The sequence below is a fragment of the Myotis daubentonii genome, chromosome 18 (genome assembly GCF_963259705.1).
Source record: "Myotis daubentonii chromosome 18, mMyoDau2.1, whole genome shotgun sequence".
NCBI classification, from domain to species: Eukaryota; Metazoa; Chordata; class Mammalia; order Chiroptera; family Vespertilionidae; genus Myotis; species Myotis daubentonii.
The window spans coordinates 3542417-3569010 of record NC_081857.1 but is presented as its reverse complement, the minus strand read 5'-3'; the positions used below and the strand labels follow the sequence as shown (position 1 = coordinate 3569010).

The 26594-nt window shown below is 53.1% G+C and overlaps 1 protein-coding gene and 1 long non-coding RNA gene across 4 annotated transcripts in view; one reads left to right on the top strand and one right to left on the bottom strand.

Moving 5' to 3' along the window:
* LOC132220664 (uncharacterized) overlaps window positions 1-26594 on the bottom strand; it is a 747794-nt gene that overhangs the window by 40883 nt on the left and 680317 nt on the right. The gene's annotated exons all lie outside the window — the stretch shown is intronic.
* Window positions 1787-26594, top strand: part of ILDR2 (immunoglobulin like domain containing receptor 2) — a 56827-nt gene continuing 32019 nt past the window's right edge. For all 3 annotated transcript variants that reach the window (XM_059673354.1, XM_059673355.1, XM_059673353.1), the window contains exons 1-3: window positions 1787-2197; window positions 15885-16217; window positions 17424-17543. In XM_059673354.1, the coding sequence (XP_059529337.1) occupies window positions 2152-2197; window positions 15885-16217; window positions 17424-17543 (499 nt within the window). In that variant the 5' untranslated portion in view covers window positions 1787-2151. The remainder of the gene's footprint in view (window positions 2198-15884; window positions 16218-17423; window positions 17544-26594) is intronic.

Below are 26594 nucleotides of genomic sequence, written 5' to 3'. Positions count from 1 at the left end.
CGCACAGCTCTTCCCCAGCTCCGAGTCCTTGTTGACCTACACACAGGCACACCCTCAGCACAATGTCACAGCTCCCTTCTCCTGTGGGCATCACTGGCCACTTCCCTGCACAGCCAGTCCCCCATTTCTCGGCTCTTATGCCCAAGTTTTGCATAAAGTATCACTGCTTAGATACTAAAGACTTTTGTGCATCGTGTACACGTGCCCAAGCACGTATGCAGGCGCGCGCGCGCGCGCGCGCACACACACACACACATACAGGAGATGGCAGGGCACAATACCAATACATCACCATATCAACCTCTGGTTTAGAAGTGCCTTTTATGATGCAAAGGGCATATGCTTCAGCATTTAGAGACCTCAGTTCAAATCCTACCTCTGCGCCTTCCTAGTTACCTGACCTTAGGATGGTTAGTTCCGGTCCCTGGGCCTGAGTTTCCTTATCGGGATGAAACGTGAACGCTGGTGAAGCATCTAGGACTGTGCCGAGAACCCGACAGGAAACCCATGAGTGTTAGGTAACTCTTTTAGTTCCATGTTCTATTTTATTTTATCTTTTCGTATCTGAAAGGAAATAGGTCTCCAAATGTCTCTCACAGGGCATATTAGTCAGGCTCTCAATTGCCAAAAGCAGCGGAGAGGGGATTGATGCGAGGCGGTGGGGAGCTCGCAGAGTTGCCAGGAGGCTGAGGAGCCAGTTGCAGAGAGTGGGCTGGAACCAACAAACTCACCCAAGACCATGGCAGTCTGCACCTCCCACCTCCGGGCAGCCTGGTGCCTGACCTCCCACCACTGCCCTGAGCCCTGGATGCACTACCGATGAGGCAAAACCAATTCTCTGTTGGCTCGGCTTCTTGCATCACTTGCTCTGGAGCTCAAACAGCTCAGAGAGAGGAGCCCAGGCCATCAGGGGCCGGCTGTCCTCCGGCTGCAGGGGTCCGGGATGGCTCTAGCTGTTTTAGCTTCCATAGTTGGCATTCCTCAAAACTCAGGGCATTCAGAGGTCAGGCAGCCAAACAAGACCACTGTGCAGAGCGGATTCTCACCTCTTCTGATGCTCAGATCTCATCCCCATTCACACACAGTCCTTCTTAAGTTCCCAGGGCACTTTCTCCATATCTCCAGGGTCCCATCTGCCCTGTTTGCTTACCAATGAGTGATGTGTTTAAAGGACCAAGGTGGGCCCTGGACCGCAGGAAGTCTGTCTCACATCCTCGTAGCCCAGGTTCTTAGCACCTAGTAGGTGCTTAATTATCTTTGGGAACATACCTTTCTGCCTTGTCTCTCGACACACAGGCTCCTTACACACACACACACACACACACACACACACACACACGACACAGATCTGTTTACAACATGGAAATAAGCCTGTGAATGTGTCCTGCATACTGTGAAGTGTTGGGCAAGTGCGCCTGATCTTAGCCAAAAGGCTGAGAAGCGGTAAATGTTGGACAAACGAAAGCCGACATATTGTTTATTTCATTCTCGTTTGGCAGTTCCTGTTGAAGAGCTGCGTGCCCTTAGTAATGTTTTAACAGGAGGAAGTGAGGGCGCGGGATTCCCGTCCACCTTTTCCAATTCTGCGGAGCATCTTGGCTCCTTGCGCATCAGAAAGCGACCCAGACGGAGGGGTGGGGCCCAGCGCAAGCAACCCCTTGCCCAGGGGACTTGCTGATGAGCTGCCCCGAGTCCCGGCGGGTCCCGACTTGGCCGCTCCGTCCCCCACGCGCGCGCACAGCCTCCCCTGCTCGCGTCCCCAACCGCGGGTCCGGTTCTGGCTCCAAACAGCCCGCGCGCCCGCCCCCGGCGCCCCAGGTGCACTTGGCCGCTGGGTGCTGCCCGCGGGGCCAGCACGTGACCCAGAAACTTTGGAGGCCGCGGGGCGGGCAGCGGGCGGCGCTGCGGGGCGGGAACGCCGCCGGGAGCCCGGCGTGCGGGAGCGGGAGCGGGAGCGGTGCGGGAGCGGAGTCGGAGCCGAGCGGCAGCGCGCCTGGGCCGTCCGCGCTGTCCGCCGGGGAGGCGCCCGGGGACGCGGACACCCGCTCGCGCCCGCCGCCGCCTCTGCCTCCGGTCGCGCAGACCGATCCCGCGCCCGCGCCGCTCCCCACTGGGCTCGCGCACTCGTCCCTGGATGGGAAGTTGGGGGAGATGGACCGGGTCTCGCTGGCGTGGATGGCGCTCTTCGGGCTGACAGGTAAGCGGCATGCGCCACCGCCGCGGGGAACTTTCTATATATTCTCGCCGTGGGGGTGCACCCACCCGCCACCCCACGCCCCTGCTGTGCTGAAGCTGTGAGCGGCTGGGTACGTGGGGGAGGGGCTGCGTTTGGGGGGAGGGGGTGGGGGACCTCCGAGTGCAAGTGAGCCGCTGGAGAGGCAGGTGTCTGGCCCACTAGTGACTGGAGGTGGTTCTTTTGAACCGGCATCCCCCGGTTCTGCCTCTGTGGTCCCCCGAGTGCAGTGCTGGGGAGAGCCTGGCGGGACTAAGGGAAGCTCCGAGGAGGCTGGTTAATTAGGGAAACTGGCGCTGGGGGTGGGGGCGGGGGCGGAGGAGCGGCTCCTTAATTCCTTCCCTGGAGACGCGGGGACCCAGGGGCATTCTCAGGCAGCGGGTGAGGAGGCAGGTGGGTGGAGGTTCCATTGGTTGTGGGATTTAGGGCCCTGCTGTCTCTTACTTGTACCTCTTGGGAGTGGTCCCGCCGTGAGAGAGGGCCCTTCCTCCCCCCCCCGTCCCCCCCTAAACAGGCCCTGTCCCCCCAGTAAAGATAATCGGCAGAGATGCTCAGAAGGTAGGGCTTCTCCCAGCGTGCCACTTCCTCCAGGTGGGCCCTCCAGGCTTCCCTTCCTTTTCGTGAACTTCTCCCACCCTCCTGGGGGCTGCAAAGGCTTTTGTTTCTGACACTTTACCCCCCCCCCCCCCCATGACTCTGTGTGTTTGAGAGACACGTGGCCAGGCAGGGTGGCCAGCCCGGAGTCAAACAGTAGCCCTGCTTGGGGTAGGGTGCTCGCAAGGTTGGGGGGTTTGGACAGCTCTGAGGCAATGACCGTGGAGAACGAATGATGGAGGAGAGGAACAGGGATCAGAAAGGTTGTGAGGATAGGATGGGCCGTGAAAGGCAGGAGAGAAAACGCAAAGTAGCACCCCAAAATGAAGTCTTGTCTGCTCCAGAAGGCTTGGGAGAATCAAGTCGGTGGGAAAGGGGAGCACATTTAACTCACCCCAGCGTGAGGGTGACATACACTCAGGAAAGGCAACCCCAGCTCCCCTCTGCTTCAGAGTGAGAGTCCTGACTCCTTGGCGTTGCCTGTTCCCAGGGAAGGGCCCTACCTGGCTCCTGAGCCCCTGGTGCCCGGTGGGGGCTCTGCGGTGCTGAGTTAGCCTCTCCTGCCCGCTCTGCGGGGCTCCCTCCCACACTATTCAAATGTGAATCATCTGTAATTTCAGGGTTTGGCTGATCCGTGCCTCCCCCTCCCCTGGCCTGCCAGGGCCTGCCACCTCCCCCTCGCTGATCCTCAGTGTCCTCAATTTGCCTCTTCTTCTCTGTTATCTTGTCCTGGGAACTTTGGCCCTGAGCCTGCATCGCACCCTCCCTGAAGTCAGCTGGCACCTGGGAGGGTCCCTGAGTCAGAGTGCCCCAGGGCCTTGCAGGGAGGGGAGCAGGGAAACAGCCCTGGCCGGTGGCTCACGGCTTCTGCAGCAGTGGAATCAGGTCGCTGGCAGGGACCCAGGCAGCCAGGGACCCAGGCAGCAGCCTTGACAGAAAGGAGGCCCACAGGACAAGCACCAGCAAATGTGTGATGGAGCAGAGACTAGAGCCCAGTGCTCTCAAACCAGCGCCCGTGGGTGGCTCTCTCCTAAGCGGCCTCTGAGTTTTCATTGTAGGGTTTGGTTTTGTTTGTGCTGGGAACGGTGGGCTGCTTTGCCCGCGCCTTCTTCCTTCTGCACCCAGAGAGGCCGCCCTTGCCCGGAAGCAGGCAACAGGTTAGTGAGCAGGGCCCTCGCTGTCAGAGCTGGGCCGCTGCTCTGCAGGTGCAGCTGGCGCCCTGGGTCCCCTGAGCACCTGTAGCACCCCCTGACCCCAGCCTCTGCTCCTGCCTCGCCCCCAGTGCCTGACAGGCTGCTCTCACCCGAGCGAGGTGGAGGCGACAATGGCGGAGGGGGAGGGAGGGGAGAAGAGCAGTGACTGGACTTGGATCCAGACTCATCCTTCACAGGGAAGCCAGGGGAGGAAAGGTAAGACAGTGCAGTCCGGCCCAATCAATGAATTCTCTCTTGAGGGGGTGGTGGGAGGGAGGGAGGAAGGGAGGAAAGGACAGATTAGAAATGAGTCAGAGCCCAGGAGAAAACACGCACTGTCCTCTCCCCCACCCTCCGCTCTCCCCCTCTTTTCCCTCCCCCCCCCCCCCCCCCCCCCCCCCGGTTCTGCCTTGTAACGCAGGCTGAGCAATTTCTAATCAACACTGCACTGTTCTGCTGGGGCTCCAGCAGCTCCTTGCTGTCTTTCTGGATTCGCACAGCTGTAGATCAGCCTGGTGGTTTCTTATTGTCGCTGGAATGTCGCTTCCTGTCATAGATTGTGTTCTGTTGTTCTTGTTTCAAACAAACAAAATGCTCAGGGCCGTGGCTGCGGGTGCAGCAACAGGTGCCCGGGAGCAGGAAGCCTGGAGGCTTCGCTTTTTGTTCCCAAATGTGGATGTGGATGGCGTGGCCTGGGGTCCTCTCCCGCAGCCGGTGGGGGGGGGGGGGGTATGGGGGAGGGGGAACACTCTGGAGATGGGGTTTCCCTGATGAAGGCTGCTTGCTCTAGTAGCGTTTCTTTTGGTTCCTCTTTGGTTTGGTTCATTCGTTTGTTCATTCGTTCTACAAGCGTGTTAAACTCCTGGGTGTCTAAGCATTGTGACAGGTGCTGAGAATAAAGAGGTAAAGATAGTCCTTGCACCCTGGCTGGTGTGTTCAGTGGTTAGAGCGTCGGCCCGCACACCAGGGAGTGGAGAGTTTGATTCCAGGTCAAGGGCACGTACCTGGGTTTTAGGTTCGCTTCCGGGCCTTGGTCAGGGCACGTGCAGGAGGCAACCAGTCGATGTGTCTCTCTCATATCTCTCCCTCCCTCCCGTCCACTCTCTCTGAAAAGCAATGGGGAAAAAATGTCCTCAGATGAGAATTAACAACAAAAGACAGTCCTTGCTCTCAAAGAGTTGTCAGTGTGCACAGTGACTCTCTGATATGGAGAGAGCACACGTGTGACGGAGCTTGGGGAGGCATGTCCAGCCCGAACCTGGGGGTGGGCGGAGCAGCTCTGAGATGGCTGCAGAGGAGGTGATGGCCCAGGTGAGACATTTATGCGCACAGTCAGCTCTGAGTTCTGCCATTGTCCGGGCATGTGTAGGGCTAGCAGGCGAACAGGCACAGTCCCTGCCTTCAGGGGGCGCTCAGCCTGGAAGCGGACACGCAGCGATGAGATGAGCAGAAGCAATGGGGCCTGCACCAGGGGTCTGGGCTTCCCGGGCTCCGGACTCAGCCTGAGCCGGAAAGGCCGTCTCCGGGCTCCTGGTCTGGTTGGCATTAGGTGGAGGCCTGGTGACCGTGGGAGGACAGGCCTGGGTGTGGAGAGGTCAAGTGTATGCGCCTTGGAGAAGGAAGGGCCGCTTTGAGAGACTGCTGACCCCTCCCTTCCATGAGCTGCTTCCCTGCCCTGCATGCCTTTCCGTTTCTCTCCCTCCTCTGGTCTCCTGTCCCCTGGGAGACACCGTATTCACCCCAGAGCACCTTCTTTCCACTCCTCACAGCTCTCCCCTCCTCCTCCCTCCCCCAGCTGATGCTTCTCTCTGGACCAGGACCTTCCTTCCTTCCCCATCACTCCTCAGGTTCTAGACCAGGGGTCCTCAAACTACGGCCCACGGGCCACATGCAAATACAAATATTGTATTTGTTCCGTTTTGGTTTTTTACTTCAAAATAAGATATGTGCAGTGTGCATAGGAATTTGTTCATAGTTTTTTTTAAACTATAGTCCGGCTCTCCAACGGTCTGAGGGACAGTGAACTGGCCCCCCCGTTTAAAAAGTTTGAGGACCCCTGTTCTAGACTCACATGGCTGCAGGCTGGCCAGTGCACCCAGACCTGAGCATCAGTCCTGGGTTTACTGCAGGGCGGTGAGCGTCCTGGTGCAGGTCCTTCGTGCCCGTCCAGTGTTCACAGTGTCAGTGCCAGGACTTGCTTAGTGGAAGGGACCCTGGCTGGGAGCTGACGCTCTGCCCTCATCCCCTCCACAGACTAACTGTCCAGCCATGGGATCTGGGTCTTAGAATCTGTTGAATGAGATGGTTTCTAAGGTCCCTTTCAGCTCTAAGAGTATGGTTCTGAACTTTTCTCCAATTTGGGGGAGTTAGAAATCAGAGCCACAGGTCCAGTCTTCCTGATGACTCCCCCAGTGAGGAGCCAGTGCCCGCAGCCTTGCCCTGGCGTGAATGACTGGCAGGAGAGATGCCAGCTGGGAAGGGAGAGCTCGTTAGGTCCCTCAGAGGGACAAACGGGGTGGCACCCAGTGCTTGGCGGACGGAGCAGGGCCAGTCGGAACGATGGAACGTGTTCGTGTTCAGGACTGGGAGAGTGAGCGGGCAAGCTGTGGCCCAGGCAGGACTCGAGCCAGCACGGCCCTAGGCCGCCCCTAATAATCTAACGTTTTCTTCTGGACTCGCCTCTTCATCCTCCCGACTACGTTCGCTCTTAGGCCTTTTCGTCCTGAGTCCGGACTATAAAGGAGGGTACGGTGTGGCGGCGGCCCTTGCCCATTTATGTGCCCTGGTGCTTCTCTGTTAACTGGCTCTCAGGTTCATTACCCCTCTGGTCCCTCTAAGAGGGCACGGCTGGTGTCACCTCCAGTGCTTGAGAAAACCAAGGCTCAGAGGTGACTCACCTGAGGCCACGGTCTCTGATTGATGAAAAGAATATGAAACTGTGCCACTGGCTTAATACGGCTTGTTTCAAGTGCCGGGATCCAAAGGAAACAGTCTTTCGCAGACACACCTGGTGTCTATTATGGGGCCTTGGGGAGTGAGGCTCAGAGTCCAGAGAACCCAGGGGAATACTGCCAGGGCAGTGAGAAAGGAAAGCATTTAGCATTTCACATTAAATCCTGAGCGGTACAGAAAAGGAGTGGACGTGGCACAGGAGAGCAGAGGTGACCTGCTGGGTGTCAGAGCCCCTGGGGACGGGCTGGCGCTGTGTGCCCAGGAGGCCCACAGGGTGTAGCTGTGGCCTCTATACGCTTAAGGTCTTAGTCTTCAAGATAATGTTGGCTCTTTGAAAAGGAAAGAAGACCTTTTGGATGGCTAGGGTTCTCTATGGGCCAGGTGACAAGGAGGGCCCCAGAACAGGGCGCCTCCAGCCTCCATGCTGTCCGTGGCATCAGGGCCCCGCCGGGCCGTTGCCCATTCAGCTTGGGGTCCTGCCCTCCCCCTCCATGCGCATGGCTCATCTGGAGGCGGCCTGAGAGGCAGTGGGAGACAGGGATTAGGCTCCAACTGACCTTTGACTACTAGCTTAATATTTTACCTTCATTTCTTTGGCTTTAAAGTGAGAGGGTTGTTGTGATCATTGAAATTATGTGAAACTCCTAGCATCACCTTTTGCACATAGTAGGCCCTCATACTCCTTAGGAACCCCAAACAGGCATGTTATTCAACACTTTGATGCAGCAACAAGCAACTCCTAAATCAGAACAGCTCACAGCAGCCAACGTTTAGGGCGGTGTGGCTGCCGGTCAGCCGGGAGTTGGCGGGAATTGGTGGACTGGGCTCAGTTCTCAATGCCTTCCTACTCCAAGACCCAGGACGAGGGAGCAGCCGCTATCTGCGCATGCTGTTCTTACTGAGGAAGGCTCAACGGGCCCTGGGAAAGGGGCGGAGCCACACCATGCAAATGCCTTTCCAACTTCTGCTTGGACATGACTCCTGGCACATGAGCTCACATTTGATTGGCCAAAGCAAGTCACAGGGTCAAGCCCACAGTCTATGGCAGCCGTGGGCAAACTACGGCCCGCGGGCCAGATGCGGCCAGTTTGAAATGAATAAAACTACTGAAAAAAAAGACCGTACCCTTTTATGTAATGATGTTTCCTTTGAATTTATATTAGTTCACACAAACACTCCACCCATGCTTTTGTTCTGGCCCTCCGGTCCAGTTTAAGAACCCATTGTGGCCCTCGAGCCAAAAAGTTTGCCCACCCCTGGTCTATGGGGTGGTTAGTGTACTCTATCCACAAGGAGCATACAAGAGAGGGGAGGGAACACTAATAGGGAAGAAATAATATAATCCACCAGGTCAAATTGTTGACAAATGTTTCGAGTACCTACGATGTAGTAGAGTCTTTCAAAAAGATTGAAGGGGGAGTTTGTTATCAATGGAGGAGACAGTTGACCAAATAGATCCTCAGGTCATGTGATGTGGTTCTGAAGGGCACTATGACCATAGTAAGAGCAAGATGGAGCCTCTAAAGGAAGTGATAGCTAAGCAAGTCCGGAAGGATCAGTAGAAGTCACTAGGGGAGAGCGGGATGAGGAAGGGACGTTTGCAGAGGGAACAGCATACGCAAGGACCAAGAATCAAGGGAGGACATGATGTTTTCGGAAATTCCTAAATATTTCAGTGTGGTGGGAGAATTTACTGCTTCAGGGGGAATGGAGGAGAGCGGCCCCATCTGGAACGAGTCCCTATGCTCCTGAAGTGGCCAAGGGTCAGAGCCAGGGCCGCCACAATCAGGTGTGCATTTCAGGAATGGCAGTTGGGCCTCGGTGTGGAGAGTGGGTTAGACGTGGGGAGACTTGCAGAGAGAAGCGGGACATGAGATCCCGACCTCGCCTAGGGCAGCGGGGATGCGAGAAGTGGACAGACGAGCAGGGAGGGAGGACAAGGCACGGGCTTGGTTGGATGTGGAGGTGGGAGGGGAGGGAATGTTAAAGGTGCCCCCAGGCTTCTGGCTTGGGGTTGCCGGGGATGCCACCCATGGACATGAACGAGTACAGGAGGAGAAACATCTTAAGGGTGGTAAAGCTTCCACCCTTTAGTAAAGTACTACAGTCTAGGCTACTGTCACAATGAAATCCTAAAGTATAGTAACTCACACAAAATAATTTCCTTCTCTCCTGTAACTATCCAGACCCAGTAGGGGTGAGTCTACCATTCCAAGCATGTGGCTCCCAAGAGCATGCCCCAGCCAGCAGGAGCAAAGGACACAGAGGGCCAGGGCAGGCAGCCCATCTGTGCAGAGTGTAGGGAGCGGCTACAGGGTTAGGCCTTGGACTGACCTGTTGGCAAAGCCACAAACAAGTCCCAGCTTAGAGGGCACAGCCCTCTTAGCATAATTAAGCTTGACCTCATGACGCCCCTAGATCCTAGCTGGGTAGCTAATGGGCTGTGGGAGGTGAAACAAGTGCTGCCAAAACAAGTGAAACCCACAAGAACATTGTAACTATGGTGACCACTACCTTGTTTACCTCTGGCTATAAAATAAAGGCTCAGCTTGCAGTCTGGGTCTCTCTCTGGGGCCTTAGTCAGGCACAGGGATCCACCTAGACCCAGCTTAGTCTCTTTGTCTGTCTTCTCTACATCCTTCTTCCCCCCTGCCCCTCTCAGGTTTGCCAAAGCCTTGGCTGTGCTGGCCCAGAACAGAGAGGGGACCCAGAAGTCGCACATATCACTTGTCCTCACATACCTTTGTCCTCACCTAATCATGCGGCCACAATTAGCTGCAAAGGAGTCTAGTACTTGGCTGGCCAGATTAACACCTGGGAAGCTCTGATACTAACAGAAGGGGACAGTTAGCATCTCCTTCCATAGAGTGATGCGTTTGAAGTGCTTGTGTAACATCCAGATGGAGAATAAAAAAAAAGTCATGTACTGGGGTCCGGAGCTCAGGTGAGAAAGCTAGCCTGGAAACACCGATAAGTTGATGAAGATCGATGAGAGCTTTCTTATGGGAGTTTTCTCTGTGCAAGTTGCTGGTGCATCCTAGAAAGCGGCCCACCTAAACGAACCAGGGGTTCCTGTGAGGTGGAGGCTGCCCTCTTGAGTATGGCCTTGGTCCCACTGGAACAGCAGGTAAGCCCGCCAGGCGTTAGCTCACTTCAGATGTCTGGAGATGAGGCAAATGAGACAGGAAGGAGACAGGCTCCTGGCTCTCATCTATTCTGTGGTGACAGAGGACGGGACAGCATGGCTCCACTGGACACACGGAGCATGTGCTTAACGAATGGCACTCTGTGTGCAGAGTGCCAGAGTGCTGGCAGCAAATTCTAATCAGGCCATGAGCCAAGCCCACATGGGCAAGGACTGGTGTTTACCTTAGACCCATGGAGAAGGGGAGAGACTGCGGCCTTTGGGGAATCTTGGGGAGAAGACGTAAAAGAAGGCTTTCATGGTTTCTTAAATCTCAACATGGTACATCTGGTCACTCCCACCCTGAAATGGATCAAGCAATCAGGTATCATGGTAGCAAACAGGAGAACTTAAGCAGGAAAGGAATTTATTGGAAGTTGATTGTCTCACAGAACCAATAGGACAGCGGGAGAACCAGGCTTAGATATTAGGAAACACCAAGGGGAAGTCTGCTATTCTTTGTCAACTCTTTTTAATGTAATTTTATTTTATAATTTTGTTCTCGTTGTTAATCCTCACCCAAGGATATTATTCTCATTGAATTTTAGAGAGAGTGAAAGGGAGGGAGGGAAGGAGAGAGAGCGAAACATCAATTGGTTGCCTCCCACATGCGCCCCACCCAACCAGGGCTCTAGATCGAACCCGCAACCCAGGTACGTGCCCTTGACCAGGAATCGAATCAAACCCAAGACCCTTCCATCCTCAGGCCGACACTGTAACCACCTAGCAACACCAGCCAGGGCTCTCTTTTATTTTATTTTTTTAGCTCATGTATATCAAGAAGATGAATGGTTCTATTTGGGGAGGGAGTCAAGCTGCATTTTCTTTGCCTTAAAATCTTGAGCCTGTAGGTCAACATCCCTTTGCTCCTTCCCTGCACAATGCTGCCAAGGGATGGACAGGCTTTCTCTCCTTGTTTGGACTCAGGACAGACCTGGAGCAGCTGTTTGGACACACCTTACTCATCGGACATTAGAAAACCTGCCCATCAATCGTCCCTAAAACAGTCTTAGGAAATTGGGACACATTACACATGTGGAGACAGAAGATGAATTTCTTAAAGAAGATGTAACTTGGAGGCAGGAAAAGGAAGGTTTGTGTTGTCATAGTGGCCAGAGGGAAATCTTAGACCCGAAGGCCGAGGCATGCTGGGATGGGGCAGTCCTGAGGTCAGATCCTACTTCTGGGGCCTGAGGAGTTCAGGGCTGGGTGAGCTGCAGATAGTTCTGAAGACGCCTGTCGCTAACAGTGCTAATTTTCCATGACCTTTTCCAGCAGGCGCTGCTTCTCTACAGCGGGGCTGGGCTTACAGATCTGCCTCACAAAGATGCTGCCAGGAATAGCTTACTACTTGCGGGGAAAAGGAACTTGCTTTGAAAAAAAATGAAAGCGCTAAAATAAGAACAGCCTTGCTTCAGACCCCGCTTTTGTTAATCTCTCAAGTACATAGTCCTTTTCCGTATGTGAGAATTGGGCCAGGGCCTTACTTTGCCATCCAGGGAGGCACTGTCTGCACTTGGAGCTGATCTTCCTGGCCTGGTGAGGAGGTACCTGGGGTGACTCACTGAGATGGGGCTGCTGCTCGGAGCGGCCACTCACGCCTCCTAGGTAGCCTTGCACTGGGGACCTGCTGAGAAAGGCCCTTCAGCTCACCCCTCCCTGGTTCTTTCATTCACTGATGCACCCCACACCGCGTGAGCTTCAGCTGGGCTGGGCTGTGTACTGAGTACTGTCCACCAAATCCTGGTCCCTGCCCTCGGGGACCTGAGAGTTAGAAACCAAGTTTATCTTGAATTTCTCAAGATCAAGGACTGGTCCTTTAGACCTTCTTGGACCCAGAGCCCTGCAGTGTGCCCACCCCTACTCGTGTGCGTGCATGACCACGCTCAGCGCTTCTCTCCGTCTGTGCCAGGAACTCCTCCAGTTACACGCCACTGTGTCCTCCGAGGGAGGGAATAAGTATTTATAGTTAAAGAGAGAAATATTTTCGTTTGTCCAGAGCGTGCCTGGAGCCAGATGGTGGGGAAGACCTTATGTGCCATGTCCAGGATTGGCGTTTCATCCTGAAGGAATGGGGAGGGAACGGAGGCCTGAAAGCAGGGAACGGAGGGTTAGCTACGTCTTGGTAGAGGAAACGTGGAGAGCATATCGGGCTGGAAGTAGCTCCCCACGGAAGAGGCTGCTATAGAACAGGACAGCGTGAGGTCCTGTGGGAGGTGGTGGTTAAGAACTTTGGAGCCAGTCAGCCTCGGTTCAAGCTGACCATCACTTGCTAACTCTGAGACGTTGGGAAGATGCCGGCATTCTCTAAGAATCCGTTTCTTCATCCATAAAATGGAGTATAATAACATTAATATCTACTTTATAGGGTTTTTGAGAGAATTCACTAAGGTACTACATGGCTAGTGCTGGACACAATTTCTCACGTGGGAAGCATTTTGTAACTGTTACGGAGTAACAGCGGTGGATATCTGACTTAGGGAATGACCGTGGGAATGGAGAAAGGTCAAATTTGAGAGCTTAGCCTTAACGACCAACCGAGTGTGGTCAGGGCCAGAGAGGAAATGACCAGAATTATGATTTCTCTTTGAGGCAGTAGGTTGGGGGTAGACTGGCGAAGAGCTGGGAGAGGAAGAACCAGCAAAGGGTAGAAGCAGAGGCGATGAGAGATGAGGTGTAGACATGCTTCACTTGAAGTACCTGTTAAACATGCAGATGAGGCTTGAGGGAGGCGAGGCCTTAAGTAGTTGGAACTAAGGGAGAGAATGACCCTTAGCTTGGATGCAGATGAATAAATACTGCAAGAGGCGGAGAAGTCTGCACTTGGTTACCTCGCATTCAAAAACTTTCTCCTTAGCCCATGTAGACTCTAGCACCACAAGGGGATTCTAGTTTAGGACTGACTGCAAGATCCACGTCTTAGCTCTCCAGCTGTAACAAGGCAGATGATTCTGAGAATGTTTTCCTTCTCTGGGGAGGAGTTTGTGTCCGTGTCATAGCAGGAGCTGAGAACTGAGTGACCCCTGTTAATAATTACAGGGGCCCAGCGGCTTGGTCTCTCATTCTGAGCGAACAGAGCTGGGAAGGAGGCTATTCTTAGGAATCATCTGATGAACAAAACGCTATGCCTGACATTCTGATAAAACAACCCCCAGTGCTTCTAGCTGCACCTGCTCCTTTGCTGGTTTTATTTATCCGAGAAAGGCTAGGAAATGTGATTCCCCAAGTTCGCCTGAATAGGTAGCAGAGCCGACAGGCAGTGGAGTCAAGTACACAGCCCCATGCTGGGAACCGTGCCCGTCCCTGGTTACCCAACCGTGGCCACTGCTAACTGAAGTCACTTCACCCCTCTTTCCCATTTGGGGTACCTGGAAAATTGGGAGGTGAATAGGACTGGAAGAAGAATCATGAGGTTAGAGTAGTGCAGTGGAATTTAAGGAGGAACTGTAAAGAATTTTCCTAATCCAGCTGTGTGAGTCGGAGAGAAGGGCATTAGCCCATCCGCACCGGGGTGGGGGAGATGGGGGGGGGGGCAGCAGTGGAGCCTGGGAGCTGGGGCTCTCAAGTGAGCTACCAGGTGGGAACTCTTTGCATCTGGACGGAGCTGGTCTACACAGTCTGGCTGTAGTCAGACCTACTGATGCTGGATGGTCATCAAGATGTGGGAACCTCAGAATTGCAGGCAAGGGACGGATGAGTATTTGAGAACTACCCTCTATAGGCCGTGGTCACAGGGCTCTGCATGGTCCACTCTCTGCAGGGGACCCAGGAGGTGACAATGGTTAACAACCCAGTGAGTGAGAATTCTAGGCTCATTTTACAGGTAAGGATTGCCCGGGGCCTTACCACGACTCCACAGCCAGATAAGGTTCCGAGCCCTATCTTTTGACACCAGTACTATTTTGCTGGGCCATGCATGGCATTCAGGGCTCATTTAACCAGTTTCCCCTGCAGAGTCCTAGAAATTCCCACATGAATCGGCATTCACTTGCTCTTCCAGCCTTCAGTTAGCCCATCGGCAGCCATTGAGCGCTTGGTAGACTCAAAGCACTTGAAGATTTCCTAAATCTCAAGTACTGTGTTGTGTTCGCTTCCCAGTTCCACAGACAGCAGAGCCCTTTTCTCCTCAGGAATTAGAAGCAAGTTTCTCCCCGTGCATTCACAGAGGCCCTCCTGGAGGTCTGGAGACATCGGCCCAAATACCATACCTTGCCCTCGTCCAAGGTGTTTCTATAAACACCTCTCAGTAGTGCGTGGCTGAGCTGGAGAGTGGCTTTGCTTTGCAGAGTCACAGTGAACGTTGGCAGCAATAAAGGACAGAAGGCACCCACGCGTGAAACCAGGCTTTCCTGCGTGGCTCAAGTCCACCTGTAGTTTTCGGGTGAAATTGCCCCAAGCGACCGGAAGCTGATTGGCAGGCTCCTGGCTTCATTTCTGAACCTCTTTCTATTCATGTTTTTGCACTAATTTTCCTTTTTTTCTGCTTCTCATCATAATTCTGTATCTGCTTCTAACCTCACATTGAGCTAGAAACTCTTGACTCTCCTCCCGTTCACCTGAGGAAGGGATGTCCTCTTTCTTGGCATTTCTAGATCTTACCATTGAGTCATAGAGGTCCTCTGCCTCCCCAGTGCTCCCTGGCCTCTCATTCACTGAAATTTCCCTCCTTCTCGGACACTAAGCCTCAGGTTGTGTCTTTTCACCACTGAAACTTCTCATCTGCTTTCTCCCCTCCTCCCACCCCAACCCCACTTTAGATCATCCTTCAGAGCTTTTGAACTTAGTCTACTGCTTCTGATCTGAAATTCTCCATTTCTCTCAAAGCCTTCGTTCCCCTTCATCTCTGACCCTTTTGCTTGGTCACCGGCTGGAAGGGAAGTCACTTCCCCTGAAGCACACTTCCTGTCTTCACTGGCCTCATGTATCAGATATGTGCTGAGTACCTACGGGCTTCACAGGCCCGGACAGCAGGTTAAGTCTGACGGGCATGGCAGGCGTGGACACAGATCCTTGCAAAGGTACTATAACACACGTCTACAGGAGAACGTGGGGAGGCTGACAGCCAGGGAGGAAGTGACCAATGCACTGATTGGTCACAGGCGGCCAATTGAACTGGGTTTTGAAAAATGGAAGGAAGTTTCCAGGGAAAGAAGTGAGGCAAAAGCATCCCAGAAACAAGGAGCAACAGGTGTGAAATCGTACCTGGGGCACATGGCGCTCAGAGGTGCTGCAGGAAGTGAAGGAGGTAGGAGGGACTGGGTGACGGAGAGATCCCTAAATGCTTTGCCAACGATTCTGAAGGCCAAGGAGGAGGGGTGGGGGGTTTTAAGGAGAACCCTAACAGTCAGATGTAGAAAGTTCACCTGAACTAAAGAGGAGGCACTTACTGTGAGCAGCTGCAGCAGGGGACAGACAAGAGATTATTGCAATCATACACACAAGACCGGAGGAGGGCATTTGAGAAGTGGGTGAGAAGGCGGGGAGGCGTAATAAGAATGCTGAGATCACATTGCGTGACTTAGTGACTGGTTGGGTATTGGGAGCGATGGCAGGTTTCTGAACAAGGTGACCGGATGGCGACGGATGCCATTAACTTGAAGGAGAAAACTGGTGGGGGTGGGAGGGCGGGTGAGGGGGGTGGGGGGGGGGTGAGGCAGGAGGGCAGGCCCACGCGCTATGCGACGTTCTGGGTACCGATGCTGCATGGACGTTTCCCTCTGTGTTGCAGCCCTGGCGGGTGGTCTCCAGGTCACAGTGCCCGACAAGAAGCAGGTGGCCATGCTCTTCCAGCCCACGCTGCTCCGCTGCCACTTCTCCACGTCCTCCCGCCAGCCCGCCGTGGTGCAGTGGAAGTTCAAGTCCTACTGCCAGGATCGCATGGGGGAGTCCCTGGGCATGGCCTCTCCCCGGGCCCAGTCTCTCAGCAAGAGAAACCTGGAGTGGGACCCCTACCTGGACTGCTTGGACAGCAGGAGGACCGTTCGAGTGGTCGCTTCAAAACAGGGCTCGACCGTCACCCTGGGAGACTTCTACAGGGGCCGAGAGGTCACCATCGTCCACGGTAATCAAGCCTCTGCTTTGAATTAGGAGGGGAGGGACCTTAGTACCAGTCTTCCATGACCCAGGGATGCTGCCTCCCAGCCTCGCATCCTCTCAAGACTTTGATTTTCTGGGACATGGGAGCAGCAAGAACCCCATTGACTTGCTTTCATGGGCTCGTGGGGGGGAGCATGTGACAGCCGGAGCAGACGGAGCTGAGCTTGGAGAGCTGTCCTTCCTGACCTGCCCTCCATTTGGAGGGCCTTGCTGTCAGAACCGAAATTAAATAGGTTCTAGCAAAAGAACTGCCTTGGTCAGACACCTTGACACCAGTCTGCAGGGCCTTTCCTGAACCCAGGAAGCACACTCCTCTCTGGGAGAAGGGCTGCACGCCTGTGGGGTCCTGAGCCAGGTGGCTGCCATGGCCACGCCCCAGGTGGTTTTCTCTCACTGCCACCCTTGCTCCTGCTCCCTACAGCTTTGGACAAGAAAGGGCCCTAAGAGTCTGATTTGATCTAGTGGGTAATTTGCATTTTGAAGAATTGCTGTGAAGCCAGCTCCTTTGCAGTAGTCCAGGTAATTCTAGAACGTACCTGGCTCTCGGGTACTCTGCACCCGCTTGGTTGCTTGGTCTTCTGTTCCTGGCCCTGACCTGGAACAAGACCGATTCTGCTGGGGCTCCCGGACTCCAGCCTCAGGGATACTGGGTTTTTATTTTGTACTAGAGGCCCGGTGCATGAAATTTGTGCTGGGGGGGGGGGTCCTCTCAGCCCAGCCTGTACCCTCTCCCCTGGGACCCCTCAGGGGATGCCCGACTGCCAGTTTAGGATCAGGCCTAAACCGGCAGTCAGACATCCCTCTCATAATCCGGGAACGCTGGCTACTAACTGCTCACCTGCCTGCCTGCCTGCCTTATCGCCCCTAACTGCCCCCCCACCAGCCTGGTCACCCCCAACTGCCCCCCCTGCTGGCCTGGTCGCCCCCAACTGCCCCCCTGCCAGCCTGGTCACCCCATGCAGCCTCCTGTTCGATCGTCTGTCTGGTTGTTTCGGTCGTGACGGCCCCTGGCTTTTTATATATTAGGATGTTTGTTTAGATAAGTCAAACATCTTGTCAACCACCATCCAGGTAAACAGGACGCACCCCAAGGGCCCCCTCATTCCCACATTGTTTATTGCTCTTCTCAGAGGCCAGGTGTAGGATTGGGTTCTTCTTTCTGTGATAACAGATGCAGATCTTCAAATTGGAAAACTCATGTGGGGAGACAGTGGACTCTATTACTGTATCATCACCACCCCCGATGACCTGGAGGGCAAAAACGAGGACTCGGTGGAGCTGCTGGTGTTGGGTGAGTGGAGACGTGAGCATCTTAGCCGCTGGCCGGTTCCTCTTCTCGGTCCTTGCCCCTGCACACAGCCTATATCCTCTACAACCTCACAAAGCGCTACGGGTGTCCAGTAGTTCTTCCATCTCGTTTCTTGGTGGCTATGGCCCGCTACTTAGCAGTTCCCTGAATGTTTCTTTTGCTCTGTTGTTTTTTTCTTTCCTTCCTTCCATTTGCATCATTAACCCAGCTTTACCTGGCTCCAAGCTTTACTTACCTTTTTATACGCTCACTGTGAAGGGACCGCCTGAGGCCCCTGAAGAGGGTAGAGACCCAGGAGAGCTGGGAAATCACTGGTGAGTCAGGGCCTCTTGAGAATCAGGAATCCTTCCCATTCATTAGCTCCACTTAGGACAATTACGGGAGAGATGGCTGAGAACTGGAGAGCTTAATGCTGAACGGTGCCAGTGCAAAGAGCTTCTAGGGAATGTGGCAGCGTTTAATTGGAAGGCAAATTTCTTGAAACCTAGAAGTGCCCGAGTTCTTCTCAAAGCAAATATATATCTAATCCTTATTAATAGCAATTTCTCCATAAATGCCAACTCATTACTTTGGGTTACTGTTCCTCTTTCGTGGACTGGAGGGATGTCAGTGGGGGTGACCTCCTATGAACTTAAAATTGAGCACATATTTCATGCTCTATAAGTGTTGGTTGAACAAGGACATTGGAATTAAACATTGGAATGAAAAAGAGAAACCACATGAATTGTAGGGGAAAAGGTAAATACTTAATGCCAGTTTTTAAAAGAAATTATGTTTTTTTTGTAGCTTTCAAGAAACCATGTGTTAACAATTTGGGGGAATATTTAAGGTTTAAAGGCAAATGAGGTTATAGGCTAATTTTCACCCTCTGCTGGGGTCCAGCCCCAGCGGGTCCAGGGGTTCCCAAAGGTGTGGACGGAGTCGGCGAAGAACGTTTTACACGGAGACAGCGTTCAGAACTCTCTAGCTTTCCTTAGTCTCCGTGGATCTTCCTGTGCCTGGCTGAGGCCACAGAGAGAGATCCCAAGGCAAGCTGAGCCTTTATTTTATAGTGAGAGGTAAACAAGGTAGTGGTTACCAAAGTTACACTGTTCTTGTGAGTTTCACTTGTTTTTGTTCTTGTGAGTTTCACTTGTTTACACCATGGTTATACTTCCTGCACTTCCTCAGCCCATTAGCTTCCCAGATAAGATCTAGGGAGTGTTATAAGGTCAAGCCTAATTATGCTAAGAGGACTGTGCCCTCTAAGCTGGGAATTGTTTGTGACTTTGCCCACAGGTCAGTCTGAGGCTTAACCCTATATCAGCTCCCTACATCTCACCCTTCTTTTATTTTTTAAGCTACTATAATGAGAGTTTTTAAGCTACCATAATGACAGTAAAACTTAAGCATCAAGAACAAAACTCTGGCCATTAAAGCAATAACAAAATAATGCCAATGCAAAACCCAAAACTCAGTACCCAGGGAAAACTTGAACTGGCTACTTAGGATTTCGTTTCACTCAACCATGAGTGTGATTTTGGCAAATCAATGGTTCTGCTGCCTTAAGTTTATGACTTACAGAATGGATGAAGTAATAATTATTAAAAATCAACTCTTTATTGTGAATAACCAACCCTTATTGGAGGGTTGACTTAATTCAAGTGCATATACCTTGGGCCAGCGCATCATATAGCCACACTGCCGTGGTCCGGAAAGGGATGGGAACAGATTGGAAAGGAAATAAAGGAGTAAACAGCTTCTGTGGATTTTGTAAAAGGACCCAGGGAAGTCAGATGGGGGGATCGGCTGTGTTTTGGTAACTCAGGGGAGGAAAAGATAAATTTCTGCGTAATCACACCTCACTAGTGGCCAGGTTAGAAACAGGTGGCCCGTGAGCCTGCACTTCGCTGGCTGTGGACGGTTGTTTGGCCAGTGCCGCCATCGTAGGGAAGTGGTTGCCTGTGCAGGGGAAGCGGCCAGGCAGAAACCACTTTAAGTCGTCCGGCCCCAGTTCCACACGTGGGGAGGAGAGAGGCTGTGCTGTGTGTTTGAAGGGCATTCTTCTGGATCAGACTGGCAAAGTAACTTGGGCAGAGATGCTGTCCTCAGGACAAAAAGGTGGAGAAAGGAAGGCTCAGATGGAAAAGGTCGTCGATGATGGGCAAAAGATGGAGAGCAGAAATCAGTGCTACTTAAAGCGAATCAGAAAGGAAAACTGGGGCCCTGGCCAGTTTGGCTCAGTGGATAGAGTGCCGGCCTGCAGACTGAAGGGTCCCGGGTTTGATTCCCATCAAGGGTCCATGCCTGGTTGTGGTCTCAATCCCCATTAGGGGGTGTGCAGGAGGCAGCCAATCAATGATTCTCTTTCATCATTGATGATTCCATGTTTCTTTCTCTCCCTTCTTCTCTGAAATCAATAAAACGAGATACACACACACACACACACACACACACATATACATATATATATATAAAAACTGGGGAGCCCACAACCCAGCCCATCACAGCAGAGGTGACATGTCTCTGAGAGGGCTCTCAGGGAGGAGACTCGCAATTCCACTGTGTTCCACAGGAATCAGAAACATGCAGAGCCCAATGCATTTGCCATGTAAACTTTTTAGGGCAACTCTAGATGTGTAGTTATCTAACGGGGTTCCTTTGACATCTACAGGAATATTCTGGGTGCCAGAAAGGACTGTATTTACTTTCCAAATACAAAATTCTGAGTATTTGTGCCTTGACTCCCTTTACAGTGTTTTTCAAAATGCTGTCAGTTCCTAGAAGCCCAGTTATTTGGTGGTTGTACCCTGCAGGCCCATCTGTTAGGTGTTCTTTTCAGGTGCCACCAGGAGAGCATCCTGATTGGTGAGGTCGGCCTCGAGGAGCTGAAGGCCTCAGTGGGAAGGTGACGGGTCCACAGTCTGCTTATTTCAGTCCCATGAGCCACCGCCTCGGTCACTGAACTTGACCTGAGGAGGGGTTGGAGGACCTGGTCCAGGGGAAGAGGACGTGGAACAGGACCCTGGGACATGTCTCCAGAAGGGACTGGAAGCTTGTGTGGCCAGGTAAAATGAGAGCCAGGAGTGGATGTCACAGGGAGGGGAGTGCATTTCGGTGCAGGGCAGGAGCTGTTGACAGCTGGAGACATGGAAAGACTGACAGTCGTCTTCAAGAGCTGTGACTCCCATGTCATTAAGGGGTTGGAAACTTCCTTATGAGTTACATCAAGCTTTTATGCATAGGAAACGGTGCTTAACTAAGTTACTTCTGAGCTTTGTTCAATTCTAAAATCTCACATTAAAATGTAGATGAATGCGAGTGATGCGACTACCTTGAGAAAATGACCTCCCGGAAATTCGTGGCAGAGATAAAAGGGTTACAGGTTGGTTATAAGGACATGGGGTGATGCTCATTCACAAAGAAGCCAGGGGGGATGAAGGGTGGTCTTCTGCAGATAGACCAGGGCCAACAGGGGTGATCCCACCAGAATGAGAAGACTCTAGATGGTGATTGAAGGAGCTGAAATGTTAGGTCTTCTTGGAGTTGATCACAAAATGGGGAGCAGAAAACTGGTTGGAGTTTCAGAGGACCAATCAGTGAAGACGGACGAATTAGAGGCAGAGATCAGAAGAATTTAGTTTTCTGTTTATACTCACAAAGATGAACATGGGAAGTGGATGGAGTAAGATTGTGAAGTGTCTTATATGTAGGACTGAGATGTTTGAACTTCATCTTGAAGACCATGGGGAGCCAATGAAGAAACCTTAGCAGAAGAATGAAACTAGATCTTAGGGTGGGAGTATTGATTAGCAGCAGGGTAGACAGTATACTGGGGGTGACGTGCTGCGAGAGAGGGGTCAGTCAGGGGGCTGCTGGAGAGCACAGAGGGGTGGATTGACAAGAGACAGCGTAGAAACATTTCTGAGGAGGAAGTGATGGATGTTGGTGACCAGGGTATGAAAGGGAATGGGGACGGGAATGGGGAATGGGAAAAGTCAGGTCACTGGGACTCCTAGCTCGCTGGATAACCAATTGCTCCACCAACTCAGAGAGAGGACACGGTGGAGAGCAGGTGGGGGGCAGGAGAATGAATTTGGTTCTCGATGTGTTGAATATGAGAGGCCTGTGGGGCACAACGGTGGTGTCCCAAATAGAAATATAGGCCTGGAACTCGGTGGAGAAGCGAGGATGAGAGACAATAGATTAGAGAACCATGAGTGATAGTCAGAACCATGAAAGAATAGATGAGTCAGCCAGGAAGATTATATAAAGTGAAGAGGGCCAAGGACGGAACCCATCAGGCATATGTCCTGCTTTCACTTCAGGAGAGTGGTAGCATGGCCACTGCCCACGGGCGTGTCTTGATTTCTCCACAACGCAGGGAGCTCCCCACAGCCTGGGCCTCGGGTCTGCAGCGGCGCGGACCACCTCTCATCTGTGTTTGCATCTGCACTGCCTGGCAGAGGGTCTGCAGTAAGGAAGCTTGAGGGCGTGTTTTTGTTTGTGTTTTTCCTCAAATGATAAATGGGCAGAATCTGTAGTTAATACTTATTTTGTTCCTCTTAAATGTTAGTGCTAAGCATTTATTTGTTAACTGATAATGTGTCAATACAATAAACATCTGCAGTCTCAAGAGAGAACATGCTTTCACCTCCTTAGTCCTGATTCTCCAGCTGGGTATTTACATTATTCCTCGCGGTCGATCCATCGGGGACTGTGGTGGAAAGCAACAGAATTACATGCTGCGGAGCAGAAAGGAATTCATTGGAAAGAAATTGCAAAGAAGACAGGAAATCCGTCTCTGAAAAGGATAGTAGTATATTAGGGTAGCGCTTGTTAACTCCTGTAAAAGCAATGCCCAAAGCTCAATGACTTACCACCAGGGAAGTTGATGACTTCCTCTGGTCATAGGTGAGGGTAGGAGGCTCACCCGATCGCTCCCTTCCAAGTGGTGGTGCAAGGGGTCTGGCTGCTCCATGTTCAGTTCTGCGGCATGGGAGGCCTTTGGCCGCAGCCGCACAGAAAGATGGAATGAGGCAGGTCGTATGGGACTTTTTAGAGACCAGGCCTGGGCCACTTCTGCTGGTTTGATGTGCCCAGGGAGAGAGTTAGACTGTGTAGATGAACAGCCTAGTCCCTGCCCTGCCAGAGGTGCCCCAGGGTCTGTGTGGCAAGAACTGATAGGTAATGTGTTTAGGGTTCCAAGCCAGAAAAATCAGTTCAGCTGCTACATTTTCTGCTCTGGCATTTCCCACTCAAGAATCAGTCTCAGGAGAGAGTCCGGTTGGCCCAGTTTGGACAGGTGTCCACGGCTTAGCCTCGGGTGACCAGGGGCTCTTGGTGGCTCGCCTCTCAAGATATGAAGGAGAACTGATTTCCCAAGTAAGCTGGAGCACGATTACAAAAAAGGAAGACAGGACATGCGATGCCCCCGAAGCAATACGTGTCCACCAAAGTGATGCCATCACGACGTCTGTTATCACTATGCATGTGCACAGGCAGTAGTGTGTAGTTCATAAATCTTCCCTGTGGTCACCTCGTAAGGCAGGGGAGCAGGCATGATTTTCCTCATCGCCCAAGCGAAGAATTTCATGTTCATTGTCCTGGTGCAGACAGTGTCGGCGATGCCGCCCAGGCTGTTGGCCCCTGGCCCCACTCTTCCCACACGGCCGACTGTCCATATTCAGCGGCTGTAAAACGTGGCTGCTGCTTGAGGCCCAGGAAACGACTCTCACCTGTCCCGGGTTGGCGTTAGAGTTTCATTTTATTTCTTAGTAAAACTGCCCTTCACCACTGACCGAGGCCCTCACGTCAAAGGCATCGTTGTTCTTGTCTAGATGGCCCCTCGCCCCTGAGCCTGGTCTCCTTTCCCCAAATGTCCGAACCGTCTACAGATCTCTACGGATGCTCCCTTCGGAGGGTTCAGAAATGCCCGCAGACAAGTAAGTGACGGGGATGGGAGGACCTCCGCTGATGCGCTGTGAGCACAGCTATCTGAGCCCCTTGCATATCTCTCTGATGCTTGAAAGGCAAAGCCATTCTGGAGCTGGATGTGCTCAAGGTGTTTGGGTGCCTCGAGTCGACACTGGCAAGTACCTTAGAAAGAGTTAGATGTTTGGGTTGTGGGGCCGGACCTGCCCAGTCCTGAAAGGCGGGAGTGTCCGGAATCCACCACCGCGGGGTTAGACCTGGGTGTAGGGTCTGGCAAGGACGGGCCGTCTGGGACCTGGAGCCCGGCCACCGCTGGGGCCGGAACAAAGCCCCCGGCAGCCCCAGCTGGCAGGAAAGGACTCCGCTGGTCAGGAAGGTTCCAGCGGGGAGGCTGTTATTTAAAAATCTAAAAGCCGCTTGCTTTGCTCTGCCCTGCTTCGATGCACAATGTGAGGGCCTGGCCTCTTCCTTCTGATACCCCATGCGGCCGCTGGTTTTTTAAGGGCCTTCCGGCAGAAAAGGAGGCCAAGGGCGGGGCAGACATAGGGCGGATGCGTATTCTTGCCTGTGGCCCCAGAACAGACCGAGAGGCCATGAACCAGGGCAAGTGTAGACTGAAGCTAAAGGACTTTCCCATGGGAAACAGCAGTGTGGGGAAACGGTGGTCGGTGAGGGGGAGAGAGGAGCCACCCCTCTGGTGAGCGGAGGCAGGCTCTCTCGCCCAGGATCTGCGTGAGCATGACCAAGACAGCGTACAGAGCCCTTCCTATGACCGTGACTTCCTCTCAAAGTCCACAGTTTGCAGAATTAATTCTCCATGCAGGGCTGTGACGCCTCGACACTGCTCTCTTGTTCTGGGTGAATACTGTTTGTTGGAGGGAAAAAATGATGCATGTTTCTTGTAAAAATGTCAAACAGAGTAGGAAAGTACAAAAGGAGAAAATCTCTGCTGAACTTTGGCCACGCAGACCTGACAGGCTGTTCTCCAGAACTCCTGCTGCACCAGCAGCCCTAGTCTAGGACCGAGTCCAAGGGCGTTCTCCGCGTCAGGCCTGGCCGTGCCAGTGTGGGGTGGGTCAGAGGGCCTCCTCCTGCCAGTGTGGGGGGTCAGAGGGCCTCCTCCTGCCAGTGTGAGGGGTCAGAGAGCTGCCTCCTGCCAGTGTGGGGGGTCAGAGGGCCTCCTCCTGCCAGTGTGAGGGGTTAGAGAGCCGCCTCCTGCCAGTGTGGGGGGTCAGAGGGCCTCCTCCTGCCAGTGTGAGGGGTTAGAGAGCCGCCTCCTGCCAGTGTGGGGGGTCAGAGAGCCTCTCCGTGCCAGCTGCTCCCACACAGGCTCCCTCCAGCAGGTTCAGCTTCCTGGACTTGAACCCCTTCTACCTTGGGTGGATATAAAGTACTTTTCTCCATAGTTTCAGCAGAAGTCCTATTGCGGGGGGTGGGCCACTATTCCCAAATGAAGAAGAGAATGCCAGGTAGGTAACAGCAAACACTGCCAGCCTGCCCGCATGCTGTGGATTCATCGACTTCTGCGTCTTCACTGGCCAGATGCAGGGCTGCTCCAGGGCCAGGTTTGCTCGGCAGGTCCTGGTGAGGAGGTGCCAAGTTGGGGTTCACTCTGCTCCTGCTTCCTTCCCCCTCCTCCTGTCCTTTCCCAGGCGAAAGGCATATACCACCTAGGAACAGTTGTGTGTGAACTTTGTAAAATACTTATTTTCAATCCTCACCTGAGGATATGTTTATTGATTTTAGATAGAGAGGAAGGGGGGGGGAGAGAGAGAGAGAGAGAGAGAGAGAGAGAGAGAGAGAGAGAGAGAGACGCTTTGCTTGCCTCTCATATATGCCCGACCCAGGGATCACACCCTCTCCCTAGGTGCGGGCCTCACGGAGCTATCCTGCAGCCTTGTTGGTGCAGGGACAAGGCTCCAGCCAGCAGAGCCGCCTGGGCGGGGCCATGGGTTGTGTTCAAGTCGAGCTATTCACAATACTGTGCCTGGAATTGCTATTCTGGTTTAAAATAAACCTTTCTGCTCACTAGTATTCAAGGACATTTAAAAACATAAGATATCAGGGAATTCTTGGAGGGGACATCTCAGAACTGGTGTTAGGGATTTAAAAATGTTTGTTAGTGACCATTAACATAGTGATTAGACATTTATCTTCCTTACCCGGTGATCACCCGTCAGTCTGGCACTCGTCTGACCCCATAGCCATTATTAAGTGATTACAGTAGTTCTGGCTAGATTTGCTTGAGGGATTTTGATGGGTGGGTCTCTCAGGCTGTGCGGAGATCCCCGCACTCGCCCAGGGTCTGCGCCTCCACTTGAGCCCCCTCCCCCAGGACATTCCTCGGGCTCTTTAGAAAGGCTACCTGTTGCCAAGGCTCCCCTCCCTCCCCCCTCCCCGCTCTAGGCCTCTTTGCCAGCCCAGCCCAGTGGCTCCTAACTGAGGGGATTTGCCAATTAAAAGGGCTGCAGCTCCCAAGTTCCCATGGCAACAGCCGCCTCGGAGGTCTTTTTGCCCGCTCAAACTTTGATCTCAGAGAGTGGCTGCTCCAGCTTCTCTGGAAGGTTTACAAACAGAAAGAGGGAAACAATTGGAGGGGAAGAAAGAAAAAGCTGCTCCTGCAGGGGGAGAAGGCGTTAGTTACAGCCACACTCGGGGTGTAAATTGGGGTGACGCCTGTGGAACACCCTCGGATTTGGGCTGAGCCCACATTTTCATTTGTCGAATCAACTGTCCCTCAGACGGTGGCCCCACACGAAAGACCGAAAGCCGGGTTGATTCTGGAGGCGGGTGGAAGCACCCTTTCTGTCCTCAGTAGACACTGGGGCCTTCAGATTTCTAGAGGAGCTGAGACAACCAGTCTGGCTCCCGGGACGGGGGAGAGAAGACTAAAGAGGAGTGACCTTTCGGCCTCAGCCCCGCCCCTTCTCGCAGCCCGCTGCCCCATGCTGGCCTTGGCCGCCCTGAGCTCACTAGGTGCCTCGGTTGGTCTTGGTTTTCAGATGAACCAGGAAAATGTGCTGAAGGGATGGAGGAGAAGGAAGAGCTGGGAAAGTTAGCCAGGTGTCAATCAACCAAAACCTGATTCTGGCTCATGATTGTCAACAATAAGCCTCCCCC